Source organism: Manduca sexta, chromosome 24, assembly GCF_014839805.1.
Source record: "Manduca sexta isolate Smith_Timp_Sample1 chromosome 24, JHU_Msex_v1.0, whole genome shotgun sequence".
Classification (NCBI taxonomy): Eukaryota; Metazoa; Arthropoda; class Insecta; order Lepidoptera; family Sphingidae; genus Manduca; species Manduca sexta.
In genome coordinates this window covers 2,618,004-2,631,913 of record NC_051138.1, presented here as the reverse complement: position 1 = coordinate 2,631,913, position 13,910 = coordinate 2,618,004, and the positions used below count along the sequence as shown (strand labels likewise).

At 37.0% G+C, this 13,910-nt stretch overlaps 1 protein-coding gene and 1 pseudogene across 1 annotated transcript in view; both read right to left on the bottom strand.

Annotated features, from left to right (window-relative positions):
* LOC119190397 overlaps nt 1–4,131 on the bottom strand; it is a 35,961-nt pseudogene extending 31,830 nt beyond the window's left edge.
* LOC115440647 (polypeptide N-acetylgalactosaminyltransferase 2) overlaps nt 1–13,910 on the bottom strand; it is a 148,387-nt gene that overhangs the window by 46,902 nt on the left and 87,575 nt on the right. Inside the window, exons 3-5 of the mRNA XM_037442183.1 lie at nt 11,954–12,052; nt 10,778–10,845; nt 4,838–5,025 (exon numbers count right to left, since the gene is read on the bottom strand). Coding sequence (XP_037298080.1) covers nt 4,838–5,025; nt 10,778–10,845; nt 11,954–12,052 — 355 coding nt within the window. The remainder of the gene's footprint in view (nt 1–4,837; nt 5,026–10,777; nt 10,846–11,953; nt 12,053–13,910) is intronic.

Genomic DNA, 13,910 nt, shown 5'->3' with positions numbered 1-13,910 from the left:
GGGAGCGACGCACGCAGCCTTTGCCCCGCCGCCCTCGGAGGACGAATCCCCGATCCTGCATCTGTTCCGCTTCCGGAATGACTCCACCGCTGCCGTCTTGACCTCCATGGATCTGGGGCCCGCGACTGAGCTCCATCCGCTAACCATGCTGGATGCTGAGTCAGAGTCTGACCCAGCACCCCGCGTTCGCTCTTCGGCCGCGACTTCATCACGCGGACGTTCCCCCACCTTGGGAGTTCGCCCGCGCGATTCCTCGGCGGACTGTTTGTCCCCTACGGGACGTGGGCCTCCTCGGCACCTATCACTCCCGGCTCCTTCTTTCCCCTCCCCCTGTGCGTCTGTGGTTTTTATTTGTGTGTCCATTTTTGTTCCCACGAGTAAAAACTTTGTGTACTGGCTCAAAATACTGTGGTTCGCACTAGCGACTAAATCAAGCTACCCATTAGCCAAGCTTACAACCCCCTCACGGTGCGCCGCCGCTTGGGGATTTGGGGTAATTTTTATAGAGGATTTCTTCCTCGCGGTCCAGGCAGTTAAGCCAGTGAACCCTCGGTCCCCGTAGATCAAGTGTGTCTGACGCTTACGCCAGAGACACTTGATCATGTTTGGGGTTACGAGATTTGGCGGCGGCGAAAGAGGGACCACTCCCCCATTCGCCAGCTCGGTGACAGTGTTAGTGAACACCGAGCCCGCTACTACTCCCTTGCTTACCCCTTATTTCAGGGGCAAGCGTCCTCTACTGGTGCGGTCTCTGCGGCAGTAGTGCCGCAAGGACCGCATCGACCACGCCCACTCGACCACGTGGTCGTACTTCTCCCTGCCTCCCATCATGGACTCTGCTAGCGCAGAGCGCCATATGGGAGGCCATCAGGGCTATCCCCCCAACCCCATCCGGCAGAAAGTTAACCACAGCCAACAATCCCTCCTTTCCCGCCCCCCGCGGAGAGATTATTGACTGTGCCCAGGGTGCACCGGCCCGACGACTGACCTTCCCCCCGGACGTATCCATAAGGGACCGACAGCAATCGGACACGCGTGGAGGTTTTCTGCGTTGCACCCCTTGTTTGGATGTCTTGAAGTAAAAACAGAAAAAGCTGAAAGGATTTGAGTGAAAGGCATACGTATAGATCATGTGCTGGATTAAAACAGAGGCTACTTTTATCCCGATGATTTGCTTCCATGAGAAATAATGCTGTATAAGCCGAATTTTAAATAAATGGCGCTGACGTCGTACAAGTGACGCTATGAATCGATTCTTCTTCTTGTATTGCTTCTCCAACTAGTGAAGATTGGCAGTCAGCTGAGTATATCTTCTTTTGACTTTTGCAAGACGAAATATTTCTACAGCGTTTGCAATCCCCGTCCACTCGCGGATGTTCCGTAACCACGATTTTTTCCTTCGATCGATTTTCTTTTTGCCTGCTCCTTTTCCCATCATTATGATCGGAAGGAACTTTTACCTGTAGCACTACTTTGCTGGTTATATGTCTCAGTTTACTTCTATACAGCATACTTACAAAGTTCTCGTCCCTGGCCTTCATGAAGAACTCCGTAGCGTGCTGGTCCACATGCATGCCCCTGGATTTAATACCTAGGGCCCCGCGCATACGAGGTAGGAGTTCTGCCACCACTACGTAGGATAGGCGAAGGACGTTCCCCAACTCCATTACTACGATACGAGATAAAGACATCAGGAACGCCTGTGGGCGAAAATGACTTCATTGTAAATGGATTGGCATCTATATTGTCTCGATAGGCGAAAGATCTCTCTTCTTCAATCAACATAGTTATGTTGGTCTGTTCGTATCCCAGGTCGACCCTGAACGGTATACCTACGTGGACTATTATGGCGGCATTTACACTTAGTACGATGGTCGCTATCTGGGCGAGTACAAATATTCTAACACCAGCAAATAGTACCTGAATGCTATCCTAAGCAAGGATAAGGAACGTATGATTTTGAAATTATGTTTCTGTACTTCTATTCCATTTCAAAATGTATATATGTTTATTAACAAGTTTTGAAGTTGCTACACCTTTTTCGACATCTTCTTAAATTCAGCGTTCTGAGGGTCGACAATCGCGTGAGGCGATGTTTTTGGTGTGTACACAGATTCTGAACTGTGAATGCGCAAGGCGACTTCATCTTCAGCGGCTTTCGATGACTCGGATTTAGTCTGAGTGTATGAACAATTTAGACATTAATAGCGTTTATTTTACATTGGCCTTTCATATAGTTTGGGCTAGCATATACTAGGTAGGTCAGTTTAAAATAGTTATTGTTCATTATTATAGACTAATTGAAATAGGTAACTAATCCAAATAGTTACGTTCAGATCGATAGTTAAAATCAACCAATCAGAATAAGCTTTGTTTTTGGAAGCCTTACAAATGATTAATTTTGATTGGTTTAATCATGAGATTGATCCGAAGTTAGCGATTGAGATGGTTTAATAAAATGAGCTGTATTATGTCACTGTCGATCTGTCCAAAGAACTAGATACAAAAACAAATTTATCTATCTATATATATAAAAATGAATTGCTGTTCGTTAGTCTCGCTAAAACTCGAGAACGGCTGAACGGATTTATCTTATCTTGGTCTTGAATTATTCGTGGAGGTCTAGGGAAGGTTTAAAGGGTGAGAAAAATTGAATAATTGCCGGGAAAATCCTCAAAACAGCATTTTTCTATTTCCCATACAAACGTTTTCTAAATAAAATGAGAGTCAATTTGTAATTTATGGCCTAGTGCGGATTGGTAGACTTCACACACCATCGAAATTCCTACAGTGGAACTTCTCAGACGCAGGTTTCCTCACGATGTTTTCCTTCACCGTTAAAGCGAACGATAAATTCACAATGACGATTTGTCTTATTGCTCTAAGGTATTAATTGCCGGCTTTCGATTATTTGCGGCGAGGAAGGGCATTACCAGATTTTGATTATTAGAGTAATATTGTAATATTAAAGCGTGATATATGACCAGCGATTGCCTATTTGCATCTCTTATTACCGCTTAATAGTTGATTGTAAAATTTGTCACATACATAACGCATTTATCCCCGAAGAAGTATGCAAAGGCGCAACCACGGCACCACATTTACATTTCGCCAAGTATGTTCCGTCCCACAATGTGATAGGGGGCGAGCCTATCGCCATATTAGGCACAGATTCCAGACTCAGAGCTGATGCTGAGCAGAAACCCAAATATCACAACCCGAGATTCGAACCCAGGGCCTCAGAGCGCTGCCGTACCGCGCATGCAGTACCACTACGCCACCGAGGCAGTCAGATCGGTGACCCCAACATAACCGTCAGGTATCTTTAAAACGAGTAAATTATTGATTTCATTCAATTACATAAAACGGCAATAAAATTGTTAGTTTAATAAATACACATGTTTATTATTATTTATAATCGTATTACACTACGTAATTACATTATTGTTATGCAAATGCTTGTAAATAACATGCAGTTATTATATCGCTTATTATTATAGCCCATTAAATCCAAACAATACATAACAATAAAAATGGATAACTCAATTACTTAATGTAATGATTCATTAAAACGATTTAGTTTCATTACCAGCTATCATAGCTACTAAAATAACGATAACTGTTATTTATAACGTTAAATGAAATAGCATGTAGCAGCTATTGCGTTGTAATAGTAATGCGGTGCTATTAGATCGTCATTTGGTGTTGCATAAATGTATTAGATTGCAACATGTCATTCCGCAAACTACATCAGAAGTTATGGATTTGCAGTTATGAGAAAATTGTATGCGAAATACTTGTAAAGAAGCGTTATATGTTTGTATCGTTACTGTTATGAATAAACTTCAATTGTTGCGTAAAATATAAGTATGACTTAAGTATTATGAGTTCGATTACTGCTGTGGTGGTTATTGCGTGTAAGGTGCGACGCGGCTCTGAGGTCTGGATTCGAATACCGTGACGGGCGGTAGATTGACATATTAACATATAGAAATATACAGGAGAGATGAAAATAAATTATGATTGAAGCATGTATGGTAGCCCTTTCTACTGTCAGACGGAGATCTATGCAACTACATAAAGACAAACTCATGGATTATGGATAAAACAGACCTTCTGATTTATGGTCATTACTCTTATCGTCCGGTTTAAAACGTTCTGAGAGAATCCTTCGTTATAACAGCGAGCCATAGTTTAGTTATAGCTTTTAGCTTTAAACTTGGATGCTATTCTAACATTTCAAACATCAATTTCTATAAGGAAGATGGAACGTTGCATCTCGGAACTTTGATGTTTGAAGTTAACCACGGGGTATTTGTTTGACCGACGTCTTGCTTTTTGGTACGGTAAAATATTATTAATTAGTTGATGAGGAAATAAGTTGTATCAGTAGATTAGATAGAATCCTGGGTCCTTCCGCCGTAGCGTGGAGAAGCATTATAGTAGGCATGATTGTGTCGAATGAGATAGCTATCTATTGCCAAACGATACTACACCTGGAAGGCATCGTGCTTACCATCAAGTGTACTGCAGTCACTTCGCCGTGCAAGAATAATAAAAAATGTGGATTCTACTTTGCATCCGACTGGCAATTAACTATAATAGATACTATTGTAAAAAACAGTATAATGTCTCATGAAAATTTTGGGATAAATAATTGATCTCAAGAGTCGTTTTCTAAATTCAGCTAGGGTTAGACAGGTCGGCATAATCTTTGCGAACGTTGATAGACTCAAATATTTCTTCCTTATCAACATAATATTTGGCTTACTCTTAACAATATAGAGTACATAAGTCAATATAAGACTTGAAGACGTCTGAATTCTTGATAGCCAACCTCTTTAATCCGCTGCAGCAAGGGCTCCAGCCAATGGACGTTGCACTCCACGTGAGAGTCGAGGAATGTGAGCACGGGCGCCGTGGCTGCATCAGCGCCGCGCACCCTGGACCGCATCAGACCCTCGCGCTTCGGGTTCCTTATGACTCGCACTTTGCGGATCGCGCGAAGAGCTGCGCCGTCTTCAGCTGTGGGAAGAATTAAATATTACAGTATACTTTTCTTAATGTTTATCTTACCTCAGGGATGGTGAATTACGCGCATATTCTGGCACGCACATATCTAATAAAAATGTCAAGAGAAGGGCGCTCGAATACCTAAGGCCGAACCTAAATAGTAGATGATAGGCACATTATTAATTTCATAGTTAATGACCACGTTAATAATAAAGGCATTTAATTTTTTTCTATTTTAAAATGTGAAGACTTAGTAAGATTTTTATATTTTATTTATTTATTTAAATATTTAGTTATTTTATATTTATTCATTTATTTTTGGATGTTGAGTTAAAAGTAAGCAATGAAATTGTTGAACAGATTAAATTGTAATTTTGCTGATAGACTATGTGAACTACAAGGCTTAACGCATTGGCTATTTTTATCCCAGAAAACTATACAATACTATTCTAAGAAACTTCTTTTGGACTTGCGGAGCCGATAGGTAATCACACTATTATCACTTAGAGCCCCAACTGGCCGTGTGTGTTCTGTCCTATGATGTGATACGGTCTCCACTAGCCTACCGTCATATCCGACATAAATTCCACATTGATATTTGGCAGAAAAACGCAAAAACATTTTGTCCGACTCGGGATTTGAACCTGTACCTCATAGCAGTATTCCTACCAAGCAATACAACTACGCCACTGAGGCAGTTCTGTATTGTTAACATGATGTATATACCATTATAGGAAAATACGTAAAACTCATTATAATGGCGATTAATGATTATAAAAATCAATAACTGACAGCTGGTTAGTTCCGTTTGCAGAACTAGTTCTTCAAGGCTCTGATAACTTGTGAAGATGATATGTGATCATAAATTATAATTAATAAACTGTTTTTATAATAAAGTTCACGCCTTCATTGCCAAAAGGTTAGACATTAATATCACAGAATATGGAATAGTATACACATACACACACACACACACACAATCACACCTTTATTTCTAAAGGGGTTTATTCCCGAAAGAGTACCAGGGGCCCAACTGGAGCACCCATTTTCCCCCGCGTATTGGCTGGGACGGAACCCATGATGTGATAGGGGTCGAGCCTATTGCCATATCAGGCACAAATACCCGACTCTGGCCTGATAGTGAGTAGAAAAACTGCTGTTTACGCTAATCTTTTATCTTTTTATATTGACAAGCTTTATCGGGCAATTGAATCTCGCACTGAATAGTGTATAAAAAAAAAAAAATCTTGACCTTGGAAACGAACTCTGAACTCCACGATCAACAAGTACGCGCTCTACACTAATCGGGCTTTAAATTAGCAAGAAAACTTATAGAAGTAATGTTCCGCAGGAGTATTTTTACTGCGTAAACAGTTATAGCAAACAGACCGCTTCCAATATCAAAGTTTGCAGGACTTGCGGTTATTATTGAAATATTGCCGCTAGTGAAAACTAATGTAGAAGTACTTGCGCAGTATTTAGCTGCGAAAAGTTGCTAGTCTAAACTTTGTTTAATAGCAATACGGCGAAGCCGATCCTGGCGGCAGACAGTCCAGTTTGAAATGGATTGAAATAATTTATTTGAATATGAAAATATTACATTATTTAGATTAAGTCATTTTTTTTTTATTCTACTATCAGTTTAAATAACAGTTTCAATCAGAGAATAGAAAAAAAACTCTACTATTGTTTGTTACAAAATCAGTTGACATTGCATTACTAAATGAAACCACATATTCGTCTCCACATTTGCTGACATTGTGCCAAAAATCATCCATTAATAACTAATATTTTCACCAAAAATCCCGGTTTTAGTTTTCTGACTTTTAATCATTTTGTAGTTTAATGTGAATGTGGCACGGGCGTGAGTGTATTTCTGACTGAAGGTATGATGTTGCCGCTGCGACGAATTCTCTTAGAGTAGTAATAGTGGCTTTAGGGCGCGTAAAATTAAAATTACTTTTTATTAATATTTATTTTGTTTGAAATTTACTTTTTTTTTATTTTACATCTACGGCTCAAGTAACCAATTGTAAAATGTTATTTCCAAGTAGATAAGTATGAGGTTTAATTTAGTAACGCGATGTCAAACTGACCCTGTATAATGCAAAAAAGTAACATGTTTACTAGTCACGACCTAAGTTAGAAAATAACTAAAACTTTCTTCACGGAAAAGCCTTTTGTGGGTAGATTGCTTAACATAGGCATGTGGTACGGAGGCTGCATCGCAAGTAACAAGTGCGCATCGGTTGAGCAATACGATCGGTCTCCTTTCGAAAGGTGTTTGTAACAAATTGCTGTTTGCATTGAGAAATTTATTTCAATTATGTAATGGAGATGCGTGGTTGATGCAGGAATTTCGTCTGATGGTCACATAGTATGCCGCTTCGTCTAATCTATTTACAGCCGTTTTCAATATGATTCCGATCTCAATCTTCAATCCGATTCTAAGGATGAACCAATCAAAATGAGTCATTTGTAAGCATGTCATAAATATTTGTTCTGATTGGTCCATTTATGAAATAGTCCGTTTGTAATTTAAAAATGGCTGTTAGGAAATAGGGTTTATTGTTTTTTTAAAACTTTATTATTATTTTTACGCGTTATAAAATCTTTTTAAATTAATGCCGCTAACTTTCTATTCAAAAAGTAATAGTTTAAACAAACTGTGGGAAATTAAATTATAATACCTATTATTATGATAATGATGGGAAAATGCATTAAACAGTAAACTGGGTACCTGGTCACACAGTTTCACAGAGCGCAAACATTTTTTTTATACTGCAGTGGTTAATCTCTAGATATATCTCGCATAGATTACACACACACATCACGCATTTATCCCCGAAATATGCAGGGTACGCAAACACGCGCAACCAGGGCACCCACTTTTAGCCCAGTGTGTTCCGTCCCATGATGTGATAGGGGCTAGTCTATCGCCATATCGGGTACAAATTCCAGACTCCGGGCTAATCTATTTACAGCCTTAGTATCAACTAAGGAGAACAACTCAAATATCATTTTGATACACTCATATATCAATATAGATCGTCATAGTCACAAATATAGCATCTACTTATATCTCGAAAATGTGCATAATATATAGCAGGGTTATTGAAAATGGTAGAGGTGTTATTAATGCGGTAGTCCGTTCCATTGTCAACTAGGCTATCGCCACTATAAAAAATCTACATTAATTATGATCTACATATAAAATAAAGAGTTACTTACTACTTATTTGTTGACATGTTTTTTTATTTATTTATGGAATATAAATGATAATTATACTGTTATAAAGTACTGTTACTTCCGGGTATACATTTTTTTTATAATAAATAAATCCATTTACACAGTTACAAGGAATATAAAACAATGGCCACATATAATTTCACTTTTTAAATCTATAATTTAATACGCGAAGACAAATAATTCTAACCATTTTTAAGCATTGTCAAGCACTTAAAGTTCAAAATGGAATGGATGGAATGCAGAAAAATCAAATTTATGTATATTTATGTATATAATGTGTTACAATTATATTAATTCAACGATCGAATTTCGACTAATGGGCGATCACTATTGAGAGTTTGTGAAGATCTTTAGACGTGAACGTAAAAACTGCTGAACGCATTGACATTTATTCTATAGACACGAACGTCCATATAAACTATTCGTTCAAAATCTGAACTAAAATGGCAACCAAAACGTCACTGTTATAACCTATTTATTCACTTGAACAACAAAAATTTTTACTTATTTTATTAATATTTTTTATTCGCATCCAAGTGTACAGTTAGACTCGAGTTCTTATATTATGAGCGCCACTCCGTTCATAACCACACGCTGTCAATGTCGAAATCATACCAAATTCAGGTGTACGGATTGCAGTACAGTTGAGCCGAACACAATGAGTGTACCTACGGAATGCCAGATCTAGCACGTAGTACATATATATCGATCGCTCAACGTATTTGAATGAAATTTGGTACAAGGTTAGACCATAGCTTGGATTAACAGATACTTTGTATCCCTGAAAAGCACACAATGGGATTTTTATCGAGGAATCGAACCCAAGGACTCCTGTTTAGATTCCATAGACCTTTCCATTAAGCAACGACGATTATAGGCTTATCCACGTGTGAAAGATCTTACGATAAAAAAGTTAATTTTTCTTATAGTTTCAAGAATCTTATCGCATGTGGGAAATCAACTTACAAGTAAATCCTCTTGTATTCAATAGTTTATCCCACAGTGACTGCACGTGATGTAGTGGAATCCAATATATGTCAATCAAGGAGACCAATAAAAATGCTGGCCTTTTTTGAATGACGAGACGAGGTTGCCTTTCGTTTGGTGGTAAGCGACACGACCGCCCATAAACAGTAGAAACACCATCCAATAACTTGAATTACAAAGTATTGTTTGGTATTCCACTGCGCTCGCCATCCTCAGACATCTTAAGTCTTATTATGTGTAGTAGTTACACTGGTTACTGTGTTCTTCAAACCAGAACACAACAGTGACTATACACTGCTTAGCGGCAGAAATAGACATTGCGGTGGTCCTTATCCAGGCGGACTCTCACATTTCAAAACCAGTGAAATTTTACACCAGTGAAGTTTCTTAATAAAAAGTAAATGTTAGTCTTAAGTTTAACAAATTACACAACGTGTGATAACTACATAAAATTAATATTAAGTATACGTGTATCGATTACATCAAACCGATTAACAATTAATCGACCAATTAAAATCCGACTAATCGATTGTTACAAATATTTAAATGTCACGCTATTCTAATCGCCGACTGCGTCATGAATATTCGGCATTGCGGGTGTTCAGTGAGCAAAGGAATTTCGTCTTTATGAGACGTGTGATATATTTAAATAAGATTGAATTTTGCTTGAATAAAGAATAATGGGTAAGAAGAATACGAAATGAATATGGCTTAAATAAAAAATAAAAATGGATTCAATACTATTAGCGTATTATTAGGACTATTATATAAAACTTAAGAATTATTTCAACAAAACAGTTCTTACAAACTTTATATTAAATTTAAGTTTCGTAATAACGCTCAAAGACAAATTAAGATTATGCTATAATTTGTTATATCTTTATTTATTAGCACTTTACAATAATTTGTAAGTCATTATCTCTTTCATAGTGCCGTTTACATACATATTATAACGCTGCTATCCCATAGATACAGGCAGAGAATATAGATTGCCACTTTACTAAATTCTATCATATATCTTTCGTCGTTTCTGAATGAAATTAATTTTCTTAAAAAACTGATTTGTGAGAAAACATTTTTTTTTCTAAATGTTATTTTGTTTACATATTATAAAATTGTAACTGGCAGATATCTGTGTAATATATTGAATAAAAACGAATATAGAGGTCTTAGAAAGCCAAAACAACAGATTTTAAATTTTTTGTCTGTCTATATCACACGCATCACGCCAAAACTCCTATATAGAATTGCATGCAGTTTTCACCAATACACTGCTGGAGCTCCAACTTAAAACATAGGTGCCATTTTATTCCAGGAAAATATAAAGCGGGACTTTATATTAAGAAAACTTTTCACGCGGAACTTAGAAAAATATAATATAATATAAATAATAGAACATAGTAGAAAAACATAGAACTAGAATGTGCCTACTAATTCCACCTAGTAAATATTGTCATAATGGTGCCATGCCGATATTCAATATAATCTATATTTATATAATTTTGGACATGATTAAAAAAATACTTACGATTATCGCTGAAGTCGTCGACTAGAATGATTTCTTTGATCAGATGCTCTGGACTTCTATTTAACACACTGCAACAATATATAAGAATTATACGGGAGATCCAAAACAAATATATAAAACATTTAAGGAGAAATTCAGGGTTCGTATAATTACAGGCACTTCGGAAACTAGAGCGGGATATTTGGCTAGATTCGGATTTGTGAAGCGTTATCTTTGTGTATAGAAATTACATGATGTGCCGTCAGTTGCCCGATGGGTCAAATCAAGTGCCTGTACCGTTACGTTGACTTGAGTTTAGACTAGATTACCTATTGTCTAAATTTTATATGGACTAAGTATGACCATTTAGTCATAGTCATGTTCGCTTTGTTTTTTAATGTAATATAAAAAAAAATCTCTATAACACTTATGAAGTAAGGAAGGATGCATAATTATAATACTTCTACAGGTTTTTATATATTTCCCCTTAAGATACGACAGAAGTTGAGTTAATTAAGATTATAATTATTGGGTAAGGCGAGAATCGAATTAGGGACTTCCCAATACAGCTAACATGTTTCCCTTTAAAATCCTATGATAAAAATGTGTCAAACATTATGTTTCAAGTGTGCAAATCGAATTCAGGACTTTCGAGCCTTAACCTCCAACTAAATCAAAACTATTGTGACAGCAAAGGTTGCATTGGCTATTAACAATGCCACTGGTGCGTATATGTCAGAGGTTTCCAAACTTTTTTCCCATAGACCACTTTCAAAAATTTTCCTGGTTCCGTTGGACCCCCTATAGCAAAATCTCTACCATATTCCCCAGAATATGCAAGTTTTACTCATGTAATAGTCGCTGAGCTTCTTAAAATATTATCTGCCTCAAGTAAACATTTTAGTTCTAATCAAAACCAGATAAATTTTTGTGGACCCTCGCATACGAATTGTGAAGCCCTATATTTTAGTCACGCTAACGTAGATCTCCGTCGTCTCCTGTGAACCCCTGGGGATCCATCTGGACCACTTTGGGAATAAATGGTATATATTGAGCTTTCTTAAATAGAATCGGATAGTAAAAGAAGAAGAAGAAAGAAACACGTTTGTTGTTGGAAACAATAATAACAATTTTAACTAAAAGACAACAATAATGACTAAAGGATAAAAAATATATAAAAGGAGTCCATGTTCTCACCTGACAACAGTTCGTAAAAGTGTTGACCTGGCTTCGTTGTGGAATGTAATGATCACACTCGTCTGAGGAAGATCATCGTCGTATTTCTTCAGACGGCACCTGATAAGGAAAAAAACAACAGATGTTTAGTTTCTTAATGCTCAGTAATATTTCAGATAACTATGTTTGATTTTGTATGTTATTTTATCTAACAAAAAATAATACGAAAAAGATTTTTTCTGTGAAATAGGAATAAAAATTGGTGGAAAAATGAAGTAGTAATTCATATTTAAAGTATTGTGATTAACAGTAGGGGTGTATACTGTATGTGTGCTATCTCTTTCCCACGCACGCAGCATTATTGCCAGTGACATTCGCTAACGTCACAGTATATATACTATTATTGTTATTTGACGCGACTCCCACAACAAAATTTCAAAGTTTTGTAACTTATATATTATTGCATGGATTTAGAAAATTTATTTCGTGTTTTATATTTTAGATGACATACATTTTAAATTTTACTAAATAATATTAATATAAATTTTTTGTTTGTTAGGTAATCCTTATAGGATTCTAAAAGATTGTTAAATAAACAATAGCTATTATGAAAACCTCCCACGTGTATCGTCATTAACCACAAGGAGTGGTTCTATAGACATAATTTATAACAACATCCTGAAGAAGTCATGCCATTAACCGACTTAACTCACGATTCTACAATTTACTGTGAATCGTGATAGGTAAATGCATCTCAAAGGCGCTCGTTATCCGTATTATTAAGATATTTGCCTACACTATATGTTCAAGCTAGCTTTTGCTCGCGGCTCCACCTGCGTGATAAAGTTTTACGAAATATTTTTCCGGGATACAAGCCTATAGCATTTAGAAGTAAAGTAGCTTTCTATTAGTGAAAGAATTTTCAAAATCGGTTTAGTAGTTTCAGAGATAACTACCTACAAACTCAAACTTTTCCTCTTTGTAATATAATTATAGATATAGAGAAAGCAAAAAGACATGAAAATATTAATATTTTCTATATGCATTGATCATATTGTGGTATTATGGGTATTTTTAGGTCGTATGTTGGATATCGTTAAGTTTTTGGTGGCCCATTTGATCGTTTGATCTGTTTCCTATAAAATGAGTTTAAAAAATGAACTACTTAAATATCTTGTAAATAAGGCCTTATAATAATCCTCAATGCAATAGAGATAACTTTAATTAATATAGTCCTTGTTAATTTGTATTCCACTCCCAACTAGGCTATCGTCGCTATAAACGCTGCCGAGACGAATGTCCGCAGGTTCAAATCCCAAGGGCACGCACCTCTGACTTTTCTAAAAAATCATGTGTGTATTCTTTGTGAATTTATCGTTCGCTTTAACGGTGAAGGAAAGCATTGTGAGGAAACCTGCACATCTGAGAATTTCTCTATAGGAATTTCGAAGGTGTGTGAAGTCTACCAATCCGCACTAGGCCAGCGTGGTGGACTAAGGCCTAATCCTTCTCAGTAGTAGAGGAGGCCCGTGCTCAGCAGTGGGCAAGTATATAATACAGGGCTGATATTATTATTATTATTAATTTGGATTAAAGAAATTCCACAGGTATCATATATATCGTGCATATAAAATTAATCTGAAAAATCCCCAGAATTTTACACACCACGCAGCAATGTATCTCGGACCATCTCTTTATAACCTATTATTAATATTTCACCCGTAAATTTAACCTCTTTTCGCGTAATAAGAACCAGCGTGACCTCACCTCGGACCTCTGACCCAGCATCCTTACTCAATGTCTCGTTTTAATGAGATTCCAGCTTAGTTAGCTACTGGATTTTATTGTCCTTTTGTTAGCAGAGGTGATGGAATGTTGTGCATAACATTGAAGTATGAATTAATATCTATTTATTTTGCATAACTGTTGTAGGTGTTTAGAGAAATGTATAGGAATGAAATAGCGAGGGAGGTTCTAT